At 49.7% G+C, this 20,143-nt stretch overlaps 1 protein-coding gene across 3 annotated transcripts in view; it reads right to left on the reverse strand.

The window, feature by feature from the left end:
- Positions 1-20,143, reverse strand: part of ATE1 (arginyltransferase 1) — a 103,483-nt gene that overhangs the window by 59,216 nt on the left and 24,124 nt on the right. For all 3 annotated transcript variants that reach the window (XM_056120946.1, XM_056120945.1, XM_056120944.1), the window contains exons 8-9: positions 15,424-15,456; positions 2,883-3,064 (exon numbers count right to left, since the gene is read on the reverse strand). In XM_056120946.1, coding sequence (XP_055976921.1) covers positions 2,883-3,064; positions 15,424-15,456 — 215 coding nt within the window. The remainder of the gene's footprint in view (positions 1-2,882; positions 3,065-15,423; positions 15,457-20,143) is intronic.

Consider the following 20,143-nt stretch of genomic DNA (forward strand, 5'->3'; position numbering starts at 1 on the left):
CCTTCAAAATGAACAACAGCATGATATAAAATATGATTGCCAGACACAGTGATGTTTAAAAACAAAGTTAAAGTGATAAATATAAGGAGATAAAGAGTTTCAAGAAAATTATTTTTGTTTTATTTTGTTTTGGGGTTAGGACTTACTCCTGGTTTTGCCCAGGGATCATTCTGGGCAGTGCTTAGAATCGCAGGGATCAAACCAAAGAATCAGGGTATGCAGTACCAGGAGTCAAATCAAAGGGTCAGAGTATGAGGTACCAGGGGTCAAACCAAGGCAGCTACATGCAAGACAAGTGCCTTCCTCCCGGTCTATCTCTCTGACCCAAGAAAATAGTTTCTTGAAGATGCGGTTAGAGAGACAGCACAGCGTATAAGCACTTAACCAAGATAGCAGGCTCCATCCCCAGCCTCTCATATGGTCCCCCATGTGAGCGGGGGGACCATATGAGATGGTCACACCACCAGAAGTGACCCCTGAGCATCACTAGGTGTGACCCAAAAACAAAAAGAATTTCCTGAAGAGATAAATATGGACTCAATCTTCCTTTCTTCTTCAACCTAATAAGTCAAATAAAGAGCAGGAATAAAAATATTTTCATGGTGACGACTCCATTTATTTTACCAACAGGATAATGTACCTAAAAACATCTGTGCTATCTCCTGTTCACTTGCTGCCATGAATATAAAAGAGAAACCCTCTTGTGGTGAGTCAGAGGCCAGCAGCTGGCCACCCGGGCCTCCCCGGACCTGTCTACATATTTCACATCAGTGTATGTCTGCCCAGTTCCACACTGCGATTAATTCGACAGTAAACCAGATTCCATCAACCTGGTTTTGCTTCCTTGGGTTTTTCTGATTTTGGGGGGGGAGGTGTTTTTTTTTTTTTTTGCTTTGGGTTTAAAACCAGAACCAGACCCCCAGACCCCATAAATCTTTAATTATTAATATATGTGAGGATGGTGAAGCAAAAAAATATAAATGACAGTACACTTAAGGAATAGTTCTGACAGAAGAGCATAAATATATACATGAACCCAGATGAAAACGAACTTCACTGTGGTAGAGGACACTGGATGAACTTAAGGAATATTCTCTGTTGTTTGGGGGTCACACCAGGCTCTGCACTCAGGGATCACTCCTGGCTCAGGGCTCAGGGCACCATACAGGTTGCTGAGGATTGAGCCTACCCACTGTGCTAGTTCTCCAGGCCTAAATTTGAAGGGGGGGTTGCTGTTAAGCTTAAGCACGTTTTTTATTTATTTACCTATTTTTAATTAAGACACCATGATTTCCAAGCACTGTAGCACTGTCCTCCCGTTGTTCATCGATTTGCTCGAGCGGGCCCAGTAACGTCTCCATTGTGAGACTTGTTGTTACTGTGTTTGGCATATTGAATACGTCACGGGGAGCTTGCCAGGCTTTGCCTTACGGGCGAGATACTCTCGGTAGCTTGCCGGGCTCTCCGAGAGGGGCGGAGGAATCGAACCCGGCTCGGCCAGGCTGGCGACACAAAAGGCAAACGCCCTACCACTGTGCTATCGCTCCAGCCCATGATTTCCAGAGTTATTCATAGTAGAATTGGTTCAGGCCTACAATGTTGTAACCAATCTCACCACTGCTGTCCCCAGGGTCCCTGCCACCCCTCAGCCTGAACCCTGGCAGGTATATAGCAAGCTTACTTCATAATGCTTGCTCCAAATAAACTTTAATAAAAATGGCAAAAAAATTATCAGAACTATACATCCGAATTATATATCAATGAATGTTAATCTGTACTTGTTAACTGCTATACGGTTTTAACCTATGTGAAAAAGAAAAGGTAAAAGGCCCTCCCGTTGATCGTCGATTTGTTCGAGCGGGCCCAGTAACGTCTCCATTGGAGACTTCGTTGTTACTGTGTCTGGCATATCGAATACGTCAAGGGGAGCTTGCCGGGCTCTCCGAGAGGGGCGGAGGAATCGAACTCGGGTCGGCCCTGTTGGCCGCGTGTAAGGCGAACGCCCTACCCGCTGTGCTATCGCTCCAGCCCTGTGAAAAAGAAAATTGAAATAATTTAATAAAATATAACATACTTGGGGCTGGAGCGATAGCACAGCAGGTAGGGCGTTTGCCTTGCACGCAGCCGACCCGGGTTCGATTCCCAGCATCCCATATGGTCCCCCGAGCACCGCCAGGAGTAACTCCTGAGTGCGTGAGACAGGAATAACCCCTGTGCATCGCCGGGTGTGACCCAAAAAGCAAAAAAAACAAAAAAAAAACCATACTGCCTATTCTCATTTACATAACTACGTTTCCAACTCTAGCATCTAAAACATACTGCATTAAATTTTATTTTATCCTTGTGGCAATTAGCATAGCTTCCCTGTCATAAATGAGGCTCTGTTTGGCTTCTTTTGGACCCTTGCAAGCATATAACAAATTTATTTTCTAGGACTTGGTCAAAAAAATAAATAATTAAAATACAACTTAAAAGAATGGCAGAGAGAATTATTAGAAAACCAGCAAGTCAATTATGATGCTGAACTGCTTCACGTTTCTAACCTTTCCTGATCTAGTGGAGAACAACCACGCACACCATCAGTGAGCACCGTACTCAAGGCCACGTGGCAAGAAGTTCCTCCTGTCCCTGACGCTCTGTACTGTTCCTTCAAATCTGAGTGCAAAGCCAGTCGGACAGTGCTCTCGGCAAGGTGTGCAGTTGGTTGGGTTTCTGCACCATCTCCTTCCATACTCAGGCTTGTCGCATGTCACCTGAGAGATGTGCTGCATGTATCAGGGGCTTTGATTCGTGGCTAAGTGGGACCGTGCACCCGTCTGGGTTATCGACCGGGCTCCTGCGACTGTGACCTGCCATGGAGCGGGGGTGAGCTGAGGCCTTACCGTAGCGCAGAGTAGATGCCCAGGGACAGGAAGGAGTAGTCGGGGTCGTAGTACAGGTACACGGAGGAGACGCAGCGGGGCAGGATGTCCACGACGCCCACCGCGATGATCTTGCCGTCCAGCCAGTACTGCTGGTGGAAGGAGCCGAAGCCGCACTCGGGCCCGAATGGGGGCTTCTCAGCCTGCGGGCGGCACATGCAAAGGCCCGTGGGTCATGGATCTCCCTGGGGCCACCGTGGCTCCCCACCCTCTGCCACCTTCCGATTAGAGGCAGCCCTGGTCAGTCGGCGACACGGGCCATGGGTCCACCTTCCGCCCCCAACAGGAACGAAGAAGAAATTCACTTCAGCATCCATCAGGCTGGTTTAGAATTTGCCAGTAGGACGTCAGTTTTGTGGGGGAAAAGTAAATAAATATTCAACTGTATTTTTCTGTCCCATAGCAAAGCTGGGTAAGGAAAGAAGCGGGCTGGAGGGGGCCCTGACCCCCCCCCCTCAAGCCAGGGCTCCTGCACCCACCTCCTCACAGACCCAGTGCCTCAGGGCCCCTGTGCCCACCTCCTCACAGACCCCATGTCCCAGGCCCCTGCACCAACCTCCTCACAGACCCAGTATCCCAGGGCCCCTGCACCCACCTCCTCATAGACCCAGTGCTCCAGACCCCTACTCCCACCTCCTCACAGACCCAGTGCCTCAGACCCCCTGTACCCACCTCCTCACAGACTCAGTGTCCCGGGGCTGTCCTCTGCCCACCTCATCACAGACACAGTGTCCCAGGGCCCCTGCGCCCACCTCCTCACAGACCCAGTGTCCCAGGGCTGTCCTCTGCCTACCTCCTCAGAGACCCAGTGCACCAGGCCCCCTGAGACCACCTCCTCACAGACCCGGTGACATAGGGCTGTCCTCTACCTACCTCCTCACAAAATGTAGACAGACCCAGGAAAGAAAGGGGAGAAAAGTCCCTGTGCGGGGGAACAAGAGACTGAAATAGGTAGCACAGGGCTGAGGTGATTTCTAAATCTCAGGTATTTGGACCTTTACAAAGGAGCACTTCCACCATCTATCATGAAAGAGTACTCCAAGTGAACTCTAAGCGTTCACACTCACATCAGGAGTACTCTGAAGAAAGTCAGGACTGTTTTGCTACAAACACCTACAGTTTTCAGTAGAACAGGGGGCCATGAGGTGACCAACAGGAGGCCTGGAAATTAACTCCCGGCAGTCTACACTGCCAAGACCTAGAGACTTAACAGCCTCTGGAGAAACCAGGGCCCATCACAGATCTCTCTGAATGACATATTTTCCGAGGCCCGGCCTGCGGCTCGGGAAGGGAGGTCCTGGGGGCAGAGCCGCGACCGGCACAGACATGGGGACGAGAAGGGTGAGGGGTGATATGCAAGATGGGCACCAAGGGCAGAGGGCAGAAGACCTTCAAGTTAAAGCAAACTGAGTGACTGCGGGACTAGTCTAAATTCTGCCACGATTTCAATGTAGCATAGCGGGTAGGGCATTTGCCTTGCATGCGGCCAACTCAGGTTCGATTCCTCCGCCACTCTTGGAGAGCCCAGCAAGTTACCAAGAGTATCTTGCCCGCACGGCAGAGCCTGGCAAGCTCCCCGTGACATATTCGTTATGCCAAACACAGTAACAACAAGTGTCACAGTGGAAACGTTACTGGTGCCCGCTCGAGCAAATCGATGAACAACGGGAGGACAGTGCTACAGTGCATCCTTCTAGGACAAATTATGTCTAATGTCCACTCATAAATTCAGAAAAATGTATTAGCCAAATATGAACTCAAGGAATATGGACTCAACAAGCATCATCTTGAGAAACAGCCGGTCTGAATGTCTGAATCCACGTGTACCAGCAACCATCTTCGCACCCGCCCATTTTCATCCTGCTCTTCGTCCCTGACCCTCTCAGTCCCTGCTTTCATTTTACTGGTCTGTTCTGAATCTAGCCACGACTAGTTTGTCCACCGACGGGTTTTCCAGTGGGTCCTGAGAGTCAGGGGTCGTGCCCCACTCGGGGCCGCCTACCTCCCTCTAGAAAGAACCGGCAAGCGCAGTCACCAGTGAGAAATCTCAGAAACTGAAAATCCAGGAGCGGATAGAGCAATACTGTGATGGCAAGACCAGAGAACTCGCAAGCTGACATCCGTGCCTTTTTCGTGCTCTTCGCCTCCAAGGAGGCTGGCTCACCTGGGAACTATCTTTACTCTACCCAAGCCAGTAAATCAAGTCAAATGGAACTTGATTTTTGGGTTGGTGTTTTGGGTTTTGTTTAAGCTTCTTAAAATGTGGCAAGAGCAATTCAATCAGCTAATCAGTGGCTGAGTAAACAGCAGTACTCTTACATAAAAATAAAGAAATAAACAATAACCCCCCCCCCAAAAAAAATAGGTAAAAAGGTAAAAGGTAAAGGCCCTCCCGTTGATCATCGATTTGCTCGAGCGGGCCCAGTAACATCTCCATTGTGAGACTTGTTGTGACTGTGTTTGGCATATCGAGTATGTCACGGGGAGCTTGCCAGGCTCTGCCGTGCGGGCGAGATACTCTCGGTAGCTTGCCGGGCTCTCCGAGAGGGGCGGAGGAATCGAACTCGGGTCGGCCATGTTGGCCGCGTGCAAGGCAAACGCCCTACCGCTGTGTTATCGCTCCAGCTGGACTGGTCTTCGGTCGAGGGTATACGAGTAGCCAAAAAAAAAAATAAAACAAAAAAAAATGTAGCAATAGTCCTTTTCTGACCAACCTTTTTCTATTCAAGTGTGAATGATGCACGGGGGAGGAGAGAGAATATAGCGAGTGGAGTGCCTGCCTTGTAGACAGCAAAACTGGGTTCTTCCCTGGCACCCCACCTGGTCCCCCAAGCACCACCAGGAGTAATCCCTGAGTGCTGAGCCAGGAATAACCCCTGAGCATCACTGGGTGGGTATGGACAAAAAACCAAAATCAAAACAAAGCAAAAATAGAGTTTAAAAAATGTGAATGAGGGGCCAGAGCAATAGTACAGCGGGTAGGGAGTTTGCCTTGCACTCGGCTGACCCGATTCCCAGCATCTCATATGGTCCCCTGAGCACCACCAGGGGATTTGCACTCAGGCACTCAGTAATGTCTGAGTGAAAAGCCAGGAGTAATCCCAATGCATCGCTAGGTATGACCCAAAAGGCAAAAAAAAAAAAAAAAAAAAAAAAAAAGTGAATGAGTTGGAGAGATTCTACAGGGTCACTCCTGGCGGGGCTTGGGGGACCCCACGAGATGCCCAGGATGAAACCAGGCCCACAGACATGCAACGTGAGCACCCACAACTCAAAACTGAGGCCTTTTAAACATACATTTTTCTAATTCACTTTAAATAACAATAAACCCAGTGTGTTAAAAATTGTTGTAAAAAAAATCAGTATTTTCCAAGGTCCCCTGCCAAAAAAAAAAAAAGAAAGAAAGAAAAGAAAAAGTAGGGGGGAGGAGGAAAATGGTGGCTTTACGTTTCTGCCAATTCCTCTGCTCAGCTTATCAGAAGTCAGCTGGCTGTTCCTCTCTGCTTCTGCATTTCAGTTCTTGCCATCGTGCGGGCTCTGGAAAACATCCCCAAACACCCCTGGGAGAATCTGTATTCTCACAGCTAATAAAATCACTTTCATCCCGGAGGGGCCCCTGACAAGGCCTCCCCGGGCCTGAGCGACCACCCTTTGCAGGATGACTGATGGAAAGAGATTCCCGACTCCAGCACAAACTGGAGTCTATGAACTGTCGCTGTAGATGGAAACGGAACGAGTGGGTCCGGTTGTCCTGAGTCGAGCCCCGGCACCAAAACACCCATTCTGTGCCCTGCCCCCCGGCCCCACCTTCCACCCACCACCCCCCTGTGACTCTCCCGATGCCTCGGTTAGCAGCAGAAGTACCACACTGCGCTTCCAAGTACCAGGTTCTGAGTACCACACGGCTATTCAGCCTCCAGGTATCCGGGAGAGACAGCTGGCAGGAAGGCACTGTCTCTGTGACCCGGGAGGGATCCGGCTCTCGGCTGTAAGGACTCTCGATGGTACCTCTAGTTTCACCGGAGCGCATTTAACACCGAGGTGACTGAAGCTAACAGTAGCTATCTTTAATTTCCTTGGAAAGTTAATTTATCTTAAGTCCGCTGTTTGCACAGTTTGGGCTACGTCCCATTATTCATCGATTTGCTTGAGCGGGCCCAGTAACGTCTCCATCATGAGACTTGTTGTTACTGTATTTGGCATATCGAACACGTCACAGGTAGCTGGCCAGGCTCTGCCATGCAGGCAAGATACTCTCGGTTGCTTGCTGGGCTCTCCAAGAGGGACGGAGGAATCGAACCTGGCTTGGCCGGGCCGGCTGCGCGCAAGGCAAACGCCCTACCATTGTACTATCGCTCCAGCCCACCTAAGTTAATAAAGAACATTTAGTCATTAAGAATGGAACAAGCTCTTCAATTTGCCTTAATTGCTCCTGATCAATAAATAAACATTACCCAGTAGCACTTAACTTAAAAAATTCTAATTGGCTTAAGTTAAATTAATACCAACGCTGAAAGCATTAAGTTCTATTCACTTCCAAATTGGGGAGAAAGAACCAAATTAACCATACTTATAGAATAAACTCAGTATAGAATATTCATATGAAGAATACTTTTCTGAAACAGCAGTAAGAACATGTCCTTCAAATTAGGAATATGGAAATATAAAATGGGACACATGATCCAACCATAAGAAAATATTCCCCCTCCCTGTGTGTACACACACAAAACTTATATAAACAGAGGAGGAGGGCGTGGAGCGCCAGGACAATAGGGGGGGTGCATGTCTTGTACACGCCCAACCCGGCCTCAATCCCTGGCACCACTGTGGTCCCCTGAGCCCCGCCAGAGTGAGCGTGAGTACTGCCAGGTATGGCTCCACACCAAGAAAACAAAGAAGATAAAAATTAAAATGGGGGAGGGGGAGAGCAGAGGGAAAAGAAAACTCTCAAGAAACCATTCTCACGTGGAGGGCAGAGGAGAGGACATTTCCATGTGCTAGGTCCTGAGTCTAAATACCTGAGGCTGGAAAATGCTAGAATGTTGGCTAAAGCTGATTCAATGCTGAGGACCTCTTCATCTGAGACATTTTCACTTTGGAAGTGAGAAAGTGAGAGTGAGGGTTAAGGCTGAAAAGCCAACTCAGGGGAACACAAAGAAAGACCCAAAGCTGAAATCCCCGTCCCCCTTTCCCTCCGCATTTTTCCTCACCGGTCACTTCTGCGTCACACCAAGTTAGAACGCGGTCACAATAGAGCAGTGAGATCTAGTCAGCAGAGTGAATTTAAGACACTTCAGCAATTTACTAAACCAAAGAATGACTCAAAATAACATTATTTCCAATGCCACGATTCTTCAGAACTTAATTAAGGGAAGGAAAAACGCTTACCCTACTTCGAAGGAAACAAAACTGCTTACCCTACCACATACGATTTAAAACTAAAAGTGTTTGCAATGACAAAAACTGGAATTTTACAAATGACGGAGGAAAGATTTTACAGCAAAGTTCTGAAAACACATGGTACAATTAAAAAAGGAACTTATTTCTGCATTTTTACCGCAGAGCCCAGTAAGGGGAAAGAAGAATGAAGGCATTAATCTGTTGTTTACTTTGACCCTTCATTGTGTTTCAAATTCCAAACCCCCATGGAGACTGAGTGGGTGACTTTCTAAAACCTGGCAGGAAATCAGAACGCCCAGCTTCTCAACTCTTGGCCTGATCCGCTGAGCGAAACCTACGGACCAAGCAGAACCTGACTCTAGTCAGTCCGACCTGACACACCTGCTTCCCCAACCTTCCTTTCGGGGCAAGAAACATCCCCCAATGACAACCCAAACTGGTGTTTTTATTTAGAACACATCGATGGACAACATCAAACAAAACTAACACCCCCAAAGAAACTAAAGCTATCCCAGGATGCACCACCCAGACACTCTGTTTGTTTTGTTTCTGGGTCACTCCTGGCTCTGCACTCAGGAATCACTCTTGGCAGTGCTGGGGGGGGGGGGGGGGGGGGGGCGGGGAGGGGGGGGCGACCATCCAGGGTGGCGGGGATCAAACCTGAGCCGACCGCTTTCAAGGCAAGTGCCCTGCCCACAGTACTATCGCTCCAGCCCGCCATTCAGATTTTCTAGCACTGAATGACACGCACGGCTAGTGGGGAATGAAAACTGTCAAGGCAGGTAACTGCAAGTGAAACGCAGCTCAGAGATATTTGAGGAATGATGAAGGCCACTCTCCTTGATAAAAGACCCATCTGCAAAAGGAGATTTTTGAATGAACACAGATTTTTTTTTTTTTGCTTTTTGGGTCACACCCAGCAATGCTCAGGGGTTACTCCTGGCTCATGCACTCAGGAATTGTTCCTGGCGGTGCTCAGGGGACCATGTGGGGTGCTGGGAATCGAACCTGTGTCGGTTATGTTGGCTACATGCAAGGCAAACGCCCTACTTTCTGTGCTATCACTCCAGCCCCCATGCACACAGATTTTAATTAATACAAGTCCCATGCAGAAAAATCTCCAGCAAAGAAAATCATAGCAATTTCCCGTGGTTTTCTAATGCTATTTTAATTTCTAATACGGCTTGGTTGCCTATTCCAATGTGCTTTCTTTTCTTTTCTTTTTTTTTCTTTTTGGGTCACACCAGGCGATGCTCAGGGGTTACTCCTGGCTCTGCACTCAGGAGTTACTCCTGGTGGTGCTCAGGGGACCCTATGGGATGCTGGGAATAGAACCCAGGTCGGCCGCGTGCAAGGCAAACGCCCTACCCACTCTGCTATCACTCCAGCTCCTCTAGAGTGCTTTCTTTCATTCTCAGATCTATTTTGATATTCTTATCAAATGAGACTGGTTTCCAGGAAAAGACTTCCATTCGGCAGAACGGCACCAGGAACGGCAGGGCTTCAACTTAGCATGTCAACTACCAGGTAATATCCGGAAGATAACTAGGAAGTCGTTTCATTCAACTCAACCAACATTTGCTGAGTGCCTCTGGAGGTGGGTCCCTCTAACCACATCAAAGCTGCTCAACCTTGACAATGAAATGAACTGAGGGTAAGAAACAAAGTCTTCGGTTCAAGAGTTGGTTTGTAAGTGGCCTCACCAGCACTTAGCACTGCCCCGAAGCCCTGACACTCCCAGAAGGAACAATCAATCCTGCGCAACGTCACAGACTCGGGAGAGGCGGCTCCAGGATTCTCACTGGTGCCTTTTGCCTATTCCACCGTTCTGCGACAAGGGGGTTCAGCCCGGAAATTACAATCACTCCTGAAACCAGAGGACAGCAAACAGCAAGCACTGAAAGCACAGGAAAGGGGACCGGAGGAGGGAGGGGCGCCCCAACTTTCCTGAGCTTAGGATGTGTGTGGTGCATCTCAGTGTCTGCACAGTCCCTCTTTGTCTTCAAATTCAGCAAGTAGCAGACTCTTTCTTTACTTTCCTGGACCTAATCTGACAATCTCCGACATTTAATTCGAGTATCCAGACCTGTCACTGTCATTGTCCTCCCGTTGTTCATCGATTTACTTGAGAGGGCCCAGTAACGTCTCCATCGTGAGACTTGTTGTTACTGTGTTTGGCATATCGAATACATCACGGGGAGCTTGCCAGGCTCTGCCGAGCAGGCGAGATACTCTCGGTAGCTTGCCAGGCTCTCCAAGAGGGGCAGAGGAATCGAACTCAGGTCGGCCAGGCTGGCCACGTGCAAGACAAATGCCCTACCCACTGTGCTATCGCTCCAGCCCATCCAGACTTGGAGTGTCCAGTAAATAGCTACTAACTGCCAACGTGAGTAAGCTAAAATTTAAACAATGAAAACATCCCGTTTCTGCAGCAGAGGAGGCAGTACAGGGCTTTGCGCCCCAGCACTGTATGGGCTCGAAAACACCACTGGACAGAGCCCTGGAGACCACCCCCTGCCTCCGCCACCCCGAGGGCTGCTGGGTGAGGCTCCGGAGACCCTCAAGCCCTGCCTGGGTGGCTAAGTTCACCTGGCACCACAGGACACGGGAACGTGGGTCCTCACACTGAACCGCCAGCCCAGATGCCCGGGAATCAGCAGCCCTGAGCACTGCCTGGTGCTCTGAGAGCTGAGCACTCTAGGGGTGCAGATGACAGGCGTGTGCCATGCATTTGGGCAACCCTGCAGCTAACGGGTTCATCCGCACAGAGACTGATGTAGGCTGCCTTGGCTTTCCGGTGTTCCTGCCTCTTGGTTTCTTTTGTTGGTTTGGTTTTAGGGCCACACCCGGTGATGCTCAGGGTTTACTCCTGGCTCTGTACTCAGGGATCACTCCTGGAGGTGTTTGGGGAACTCTTTGGGGTGCCGGGAACCGCACCCAGGTTGGGCACATGCAATGTGAACGCCCTCCCTGCTGTCCTGTCGCCCAGCCAGTCCTGCCCCTTGAGGCCCCGAGAGCTTCCTTTTGCTGAGCCGTCAGCTCTCTCCAGCACGGGAGCGCCGCCCGCTGCTTTGTCAAAGCAAGGGAGCTGGAGCCCGTGGACATTCCGTTCCAACCTGGTGGGAGGCCGCGATGGACATCTGCTGGGTGGAGGCCAGAGCCATTTAGCGTCGCACAAGAGCACCCATAAAAAAGATTTGCAGGACCCCAAAATATCAACTGGGCCTTGGCCAGAAGTGCTGGCACCGGGCTGACCTCTCCAACAGCCCAGACTTCCCTTAGCTACTCTTCTACGCGCCCCATCCCTGAGGGGCCGAGAGCAGCCTTCACTCGGGCACACAAGTCACCGTCACTGTCCTCCCATTGTTCATCGATTTGCTTGAGCGGGCCCAGTAACATTGTGAGACCTGTTGTTACTGTGTTTGGCGTATCTACTACATCACGGGTAGCTTGCTGGGCTCTCCGAGAGGGGCGGAGGGATCGAACTCAGGTTGACCAGGTCGGCGTGCAAGACAAATGCCCAGGCACACCAGTAGCTCCACTAATACTGAAAGGGACTCTGAGCTCCAGGAACCTCTGACAGCTTCAATTTCCATCACAAAACCAAGGAGGATGGATCTCAGAGACAAGGGACAGCAAACAGCTTAGCACCATGTACAAAAAAAAAAATACTAGGTGTCAACTTCTCTTAGTATTCTGATCATTGGTTTTGGTTTTTGGGTTTATGAGTTGTTTGGGGCTTTTTGGGGGGGGGGAAGGGATGGTTTTAATTTTTATTTGGGGGTCTTTTGAGGGGGCCACACCTGTCGATGTTCGGGGTTGCTCCTGGCAGTACTTGGGGACCATATGGGATGCTGGCGATTGCACCTGGGCTGACCACATGCAAGGCAAACACACTCCCTAGCCCCCGGTTTGGTTTTGGTTTGGTTTGGGTTTCTGGGCCACACCGGAAGTAGCAGAGACAGACTCCAGGGCCACTCAGCCGGGGTGAACAGAGATTTGGCTGCGTGCCCCCGGGCCGTTTCTATGGCCCTTTCTGATCACTGTTAACAAAGATGTTCTAATTGATCTGCAACAGAAGGACAGAAGGCCACGCGGGGAAGAGAAACCAGAGCGGCAGCAGCAGCCTGCCATCACATGGTCCAGCTTCCCCTAACACTCGCCAGAATGACACGGCTGCCCGCTACTGGGCTGGCTGGCAGTGTCTGGCTACAGGGAGAATTTCAAGAATCTTTAGGCTCTGATATATAATCCCTTTTATTTACCTACGTCTAATTGAAGACATCTGCAAGTGGTGCCACGCGAAATGTAATTCAGACTTCGAAATGTCAATAAAAAATTTCTGTCGAGGGAGACGCCCGACGTCAGCCTGGCAAGGGAGTGGACACCGGCAGCCGCGGAGGCCCCGGAATGAGGAACAGAGTGGAAATGGGCTGCCTGGCCTGACGAGGTGATAAAAGCTCTTTCCCCATAAAGCTTAATGAGCTCGATTAGTCCTCAGCTTACAGGAATGTAAAGAAAGGGTCAGCCCCACCGAGGGAAGGAACTGTCTCTCCACGCACGCACGCACGGCCCGTTCAAAGGACAGCAGATCAAATGACCTGACCATTTCCTTAGCTGCATGTGGCAGTTAACCGTTTAGGACCGAGGACAAACCGGACATGACTCACTCCCAGGAGATTTAGTGGACAAGGCAAAATTTCAAGACTCGGCATTTTCAACTCCCAGCCTCCTGAGTATTTTGTAGTCTCCACGAGAATGTTCTTTGAGGCCGAACCAGAAAAGAGATGGGGCTTCTGCCATTATGTTGTGTGATTTTTTTCCTGCGGCCAGACGCAAGCTTAGTGATGAAAGCAAGCGTCTGGACCCCGACACAGTCTTTGGCTCTGGGCGTGCTCAGGCACGGCGGCAAAGGAGCAGAGGTCCACTTTCGGAACTTCAGGAGATGTGGGGGCAATGGCCAGGAACCAGGCCACCAAGTAGCCCCTGCAGAATGCCAAGTTGGAGAGAACAAGGTTCTTCCAAAATGCTCCAACAGAACCATATTAGGCACCCTTCATTTATACTCTTTTCCTGCTTTGCATCCATCGTGCCCGGAGAGAAAAAAAAGATGAATTTAGCCAAGAAAAAAGGCAACTCCAGACCATTAACTGGAGAAAGCGGATCAGGAAGAAACTGACAAAGCCATCGCTTGGCTGGGATCTTTCCACCTTCGACTTCTCACCGAAGACTCAAATTTCCACACACACATTTCCAACATTTAACCAGGGTGGCGGCTTTTTCCAGGGAGACGCCTGTGTTCTCTGCTTGAACATATAGCTCTTCCTCTCCCCTCACATTTCTCTAAATTTCTTTCAATAAAAACTGCTTTGCTTTACAAAAACAAGAACCAAACACACACGCGCAAAGTGTAATTTTTAACACTGTCATTATTTGTCCCAATTCTCTACAAGGGTCTCCTCGAAGCCCACGGCTGGAAGGGACCGAGCTCCTTACCTCACACAGTGACATTCTAGCTGGAAACACGGATGCCTCACCGCATGGGAACAAATATATCCGCCCTTCTGAGCTATTAAATGAGCTCACTGGACTACGCATAAAAAGCCTGTTCCGGGGGCTGGAGCGATAGCACAGCAGATAGGGCATTTGCCATGCACGCGGCCAACCTGGGTTCGATTCCCAGCATCCCACATGGTCCAGGAGCACCGCCAGGAGTAATTTCTGAGTGCAGAGCCAGGAGTAACCCCGGAGCATCACTGGGTGTGACCCAAAAGTAAAAAAAAAAAAAAAGCCTGTTCTGGCACTGTGGGGAGGGCACTTGCCTTGCACGGCCAACCTGGACTTGACGCCCCACACCCCATCCTGGTTCTCTGCGCACCACCAAGACTGATCCCTGAGTGCAGGTCTAAGAGTAAGCCTCAGCTGAGCTCCAGTGCTGGATGTGGCCCAAAGACCAGAAAATTTAAAAAGTGCCCAAGTCCCACCTGCACATTTAGTCACTCATCCGTCCGCTCCTATTTGTACTCAGTTCCTCGCTGGTGCCACCACTTCCTCCCCAAGCCGGGAGACTCAGACAAGCAGGAAGAATCGTGCCTGCTTCAGCGGGCTCTATTCTGCAGACGAGTCAAGTCACAGCAAAGCAAAGCCAACTCGGCCTCCTGCCTGCTTCTCAGACCCTCGCTCCCGGTTCTGGTTCTGGGTCTGTTTGGGCTTCCTCGTGGCAGTGGCCAGAGGGGCACACGGAGTGTCGGACACGGAACCCACCCTGTTTCTCTCCTCCTCGCCCCTCACCCCCCATTCCACCCTTGCTGCCCCTCTTCCTAAGATTTTCTTTTTTCTTTTTTTTTTTTCCTTTTTGGGCAATACACAGGGGCTACTCCTGGCTCATGCACTCAGGAATTACTCCTGGTGGTGCTCAGGGGACCATATGGGATGCTGGGAATCGAACCCAGGTCAGCCGCATGCAAGGCAAAACGCCCTACTTGCTGTACTATTGCTCCAGCCCCTCTTTTATTATTATTATTTTTTTTAATAAAAAGAGTTCATTTCATTATTCTTATTACAGGGAGAGGAAAAAAAGCATTTTGAAAGAGGCAGTGAATGCAGGGCCGGAGCAACAGTATAGCACGTAGAGCTTCTGCCTTGCACACAGCCAAGCTGGGTTCAATCCCCGGCACCCCTGAGCACAGAGCCAGGAGAAAGCCCTGAGCACCACTGCATGTGGCCATGAACCCCTCCCCCCCGACCACCCCCAAAAGACAAGGAGCCTGTTGTAAAGGGACAGAGCTCTATTCCTCACAGACATTTCTTTCCAAAATATCTGCCCTGGGGGCACAAGGGCTAGCAGAGCAGATAAGGCACTCGCCTTGCATGCAGCGCACCAAGTTCAATCCCTGGCATCCTACGTGTGGTAGCCCAGAGCCCCACTGGCAGTGACCTCTGTGCACGGAGCCAGGAGTAAATCCTGGGCTCTGCCAGGTATGATAGAAGTCCCCCACATGCCTCCTAAAGAATGCCTGCGTTCATCAGTTATTTTTAATGAGTGGCATTAATATTGATAGAAGGCAGCAATTCTTGCAAGAAGGGAGTCACAAACTCTTACCTCCAACGGTGAACTGCAGAGAAACCTGGTGAACTGCAGTCAAAAGAGAAGAGTCGGTTTCGTCCGGGGAAAGAGGCCATGAGAGAGAGAACACAGAGAAAAAACAAATTATTAAAGAATATTCAGAAAATGAATGATTTCACGCAATGAACAATTAATCCACCCAGGGTGTCAAAAAAAGCTCCACCGAGCCTACAGGTCGCAAATATCTGAACGCATTAAAGAAATGTTTTTAAATGTCTATAAAAGTAAACATCTTATTATCTCGTTTTTCCTTTGGAGAACCCAGCAGGCTACCGAGGGTATCCTGCCCGCACGGCAGAGTCTGGCAAACTTCCCGCGTCGTACTCAATATGCCAAATACCAGTAACCATGATGGGTCTCATTCTCCTAGCCCTGAAAGAGCAGTGAATATGGCTCTTTTAAAATCTCAGGGCTAGGGGCCGGGGCGATAGCACAGCGGGTAGGGCGTTTGCCTTGCACGCAGCCGACCTGGGTTTGATCCTCGGCATCCCATATGGTCCCCCAAGCATCGCTAGGAGTAATTCCTGAGTTCAGAGCCAGGAATAACCCCTGAGCATCACTGGGTGTGATCCAAAAAGAAAAAAAAAAATCTCAGGGCTAGGAAGAAGGAGACGTTACTGGTGCCTGTTCGAGCCAATCGACGAACAACAAGATGATCGTGATCAAAGTAAATAAAGCACAAGAAACGATCCCGAAATATTCGGCTTCTTAAAGTTTACTTCACAACCCCCTGTACATTAGAACGGCGTCTGAGAGAGGACTCGGCCACCCTCCTGGCCACAAACGCTCTGGGCCAAGCAAAACAGATGCCAAAGGAGAAGAGGCAAAAGGGGAGCCCAGGAGCGGGAGGAGGAGAGCCGGGACCCGAGAGGAGAAGCGGGCAGATGGGGGAGCGGGGGGCGCCTGCCCTGATGCCGCACACAGTCCCTGGGCCACACTGTGTGCGGCCCCAAAAACCAAAAACCAAAAGCCAGACAGGAAGCTGGGCAGGTGAGAGCGGGAAAGGTTGGCAGATAACCCAGCCGCGGCCACCACTGGGCGGCCCTGCCACCTCCCTTCTCTCTGTCTCTGTCTCTGTCTCTCTCTCATATGTAGAAACTCACTGAATTCCATCTACAACTTGCTGCCTGCTTCTCAGCCCTTAAATAAACAAACGGGGGGAAGGGGGGCCGGGAGGGGAGGGGACGAGTACCCCGAGTGCCCCGAACAAACGGCAGCCAGCGAGAACTGCAGGTCCCAGCTCTGAGCTGGAAACCGCCAGACCACCTCATACATATTCATGCCGGGGGGGCTTCAAAGTGGTTTCTTAGACATTATTTACAAAAATCAACATTTCGAATGCTGAGACTGACTGGAATAATAAAATGCCCCAATATGTACTTTAACTCCAGATCTCTCTAAATGCAAATCGGCAACGATGAAAATGCAGCCAAGGCCTGTTTGCAGCATTCCTGAACTTCTCCCCGGCGAGGCTAGCGGGGACTCGGTGCAGATGCCAACAGTCTGACCCGGAGAGATCTAAACCGAGCGACTTCTCAATGAAATTCCGTGATGTCTGGGCTTTATCTCAGAACATTGGGGGATTCCTGAGGAAAGTAACTCGGGGAACGGTGTGTGCTCTCTATAAAACAAGATCCACGATCAAACTACTCCAGGCAGGAGATGAATATGCAAATAATCTGTCATACAAGTTTCTCTCCTTTGTGAATATTCTACGTTTCCCATTAAAATATATAAAAATAGAAGCCTAGGGCCGTAGTGCTAGGACAGCGGCCAGGGCGTTTGTCTTGCACGCTGCCGACCCAGGTTTTTATTCCCGGCATCCCAAATAGTCTCTCGAGCACCGCCAGGAGCAGCCCCTGAGCATTGCCAGGTGTGGCCCAAAACATACAAAACAACGGACACTTCCAAACTAAAGCAGATATTCCTAACATGCAGCTAATATCCATTATCTGATATGACCCGGGCCCCACAAGGCAGCACCTACCTGGCGTGCTGACTCTAAGAACGCTTAAATTTAAGGATCAATACAGAAGTCAATTGTACAAAAGGCAAAGAGAACTTTCTGAAAGTGCGAGATAGGCCAAAATGTAAGTTTTCATGATGCTGACCTAAGAGAATTCCATTAACATTTAAAGTGTTGTCTTGGTGGTATCGGATCCTTTTCATATAAAATGCTCCTACCCTATCCGATCATGAGTGAAAATGCCAAGTTGGGAAAAAAAAAAAAAAAAAACGACTACCCAGTCGCAAAAGGGGGAAGAAAAGGAGGCATGTGTGAACTTTTACTTTAAAATAAGAAATTGGGTGACCCAGCAATACCACTCCTGGGAATATACCCCGGAGAGGCAAAAATGTATAGTCGAAGTGACATCTGCACTTGTTTGTTCATTGCAGCACTCTTTACAATAGCCAGAACCTGGAAAAAACCTGAGTGCCCGACTGGTTAAAGAAGCTTTGGTACATCTACACAATGGAGTACTATGCAGCTGTTAGAAAAGATGAAGTCATGAAATTTACATACAAGTGGTACTACATGGAAAGGATCATGCTAAGTGAAATGAGCCAGAAAGAGAGGGACAGACATACAAAGATTGCATTCATTTGGGTAACATAAAGTAAAAAAATAAGGGACTAACACCCAAGAATAGCTGAGATCAGTACCAAGAGGATTACTCCATGGCTTAGAGGCCAGTCAGGCATGCTAGGGGAAAGGGCAGCTCAGATAGAGAAGGGAGCACCAAATAAAGGGTGTTTGGAGGATCCTCCCAGGATGGGAGAAGCATGCTGAAAGTAGACTATAGACCGAACATGATTGCCACCCAATGCCTCTTCTGCAAACCACAGCACCCAAAAGGAGAGAGAGAAAAAAGGGAATGCCCTGCCACAGAGGCAGGGTGGGATGGGGGTGATGGGGGGTAGGAGGGATACTGGGATCCGTGGTAGTGGGAAATGGGCACTGTTGAAGGGATGGGTATTTGATCATTGTATAACTGAAACCCAAGCACAAAAACTTGTAAGTCTACAACTGTATCTCATGGTGTTTCACTAATAAAAAAATAAAACAAAATAAAATAAAATAAGAAATTGGGGTTCTGCCTTGGAAGCATCAGGTCTGTCTCCTGCAGGGGCACTCGCAAGGAGGCAAACAGGACCAGGCCATCAGTGACGGGCGCTGAGGCAGCGTTACTGTCAAATGACAGTGAAGGGAACCAGAAATCATTCTTCAAGAAAACTAGTGCCCCCCCGAAGTCCCTGAAATCTATAGACACCTAAGTCAGGGACTATCTGCCATTCCTAACACAGCTTTTCTCACGCTGAAAAGTTCCTGTCCAGCGCATATATGCTTCCAGAGCCCAGGTGCTGCCTGTGCCCACGTGGCCGAGCACACGTGTCGCCCGCATCTCCCCTCTTGAGAGGTGGACGTTCATGCTTTCGTGTCTAGTGCTGGGATGTGTTGTGCAGGGGCTCTCTCCGCCCTCGGAGAACCCCAGGTTCTCTCTTGAGCATGTTACTCTCCACTGTCTCCCTCTTTCAAAGCTTCCAAATAGAATCTGTTTTAGTTCAAAAAAAAAAAAAGAAAGAAAGAAAGAAAGAAAGAAAGAAAAGTTCTTGTCCTGTTGGAAGCTGCCAAAACATGAAATGCGTAAATCAAAGTTCTCAGGCCCTAACACAGTCAAAGAGACTAACAGACCGCAAGGCCCGCAAGCCCATCTTCTAGTCATGGGATATGAGAAAGATTCCTGATGAGTCCGCCAGGAAAACACAGTTTCGCACCTTCAGATCATGACCCAGTAAATTCTGTCATCGCAACATGACATATACTGGGTGGATAAAGGGGCTACTCTGAAAATATATCAGACAAATCCAATATAACTGCAAAACACACTGACATTAGATACTGTATTTCTTTTGGGCAGGTATGATCATAGAGGCCATAGGGCAGCTGTCTTGCATGCAGCCTACAAGGACTCAACCCCCAGCACCCCATATGGTCCCCCGAGCCCGCCAAGAGAGATCCCTGAACACAAGGCCAGAAGTAAGCTCTGGACATCACGGGCTGTGGCCCGAAACGCAACAGCCAAAGAAGTCTTCAGCCTCCATCAACCTTTAGAAATGACACTGAGAGCTGGAGAAACAGCGTGAGGAGTTACCAGGCACAGCCAGCACCTGCTTCATCCCCCAGCACCACAGACGGTTCCCCGAGCACCGCCCCAAGTGACCCCTGAGCACAGAGTCTGGAGTAGCTTCTGAGCAGAGCTGGGTGTGGCCCAAATGCTCCCCTTCCCCCCACTGAACAATTGTAGCACTGTCCTCCCGCTGTTCATCGATTTGCTCGAGCGGGCACCAGTCACGTCTCCATCGTGAGACTTGTTGTTACTGTGTCTGGCATATCGAATACGCCACGGGGAGCTTGCCAGGCTCTGCCGTGCGGGCGAGATACTCTCGGAAGCTTGCCGGGCTCTGTGAGAGAGACAGAGGAATCGAACCCAGGTTGGCCACGTTCAAGGTAAACGCCCTACCTGCTGTGCTATCGCTCCAACCCCACCAAACAATTAAAAAAAAAAATTGACAATGTGGACAGGAGACGGGGCTCAGAATCTAAAACTTGCCTGGCATGTGTCAGACCCCTATTCAATCCCCAGCACCACTGACAAAAAATTTACTATCAAAAACTACAGTAAGGGGTGGAGGA

The sequence above is a fragment of the Sorex fumeus genome, unplaced genomic scaffold (assembly GCF_029834395.1).
Source record: "Sorex fumeus unplaced genomic scaffold, SorFum_2.1 ptg000043l, whole genome shotgun sequence".
NCBI lineage: Eukaryota > Metazoa > Chordata > Mammalia > Eulipotyphla > Soricidae > Sorex > Sorex fumeus.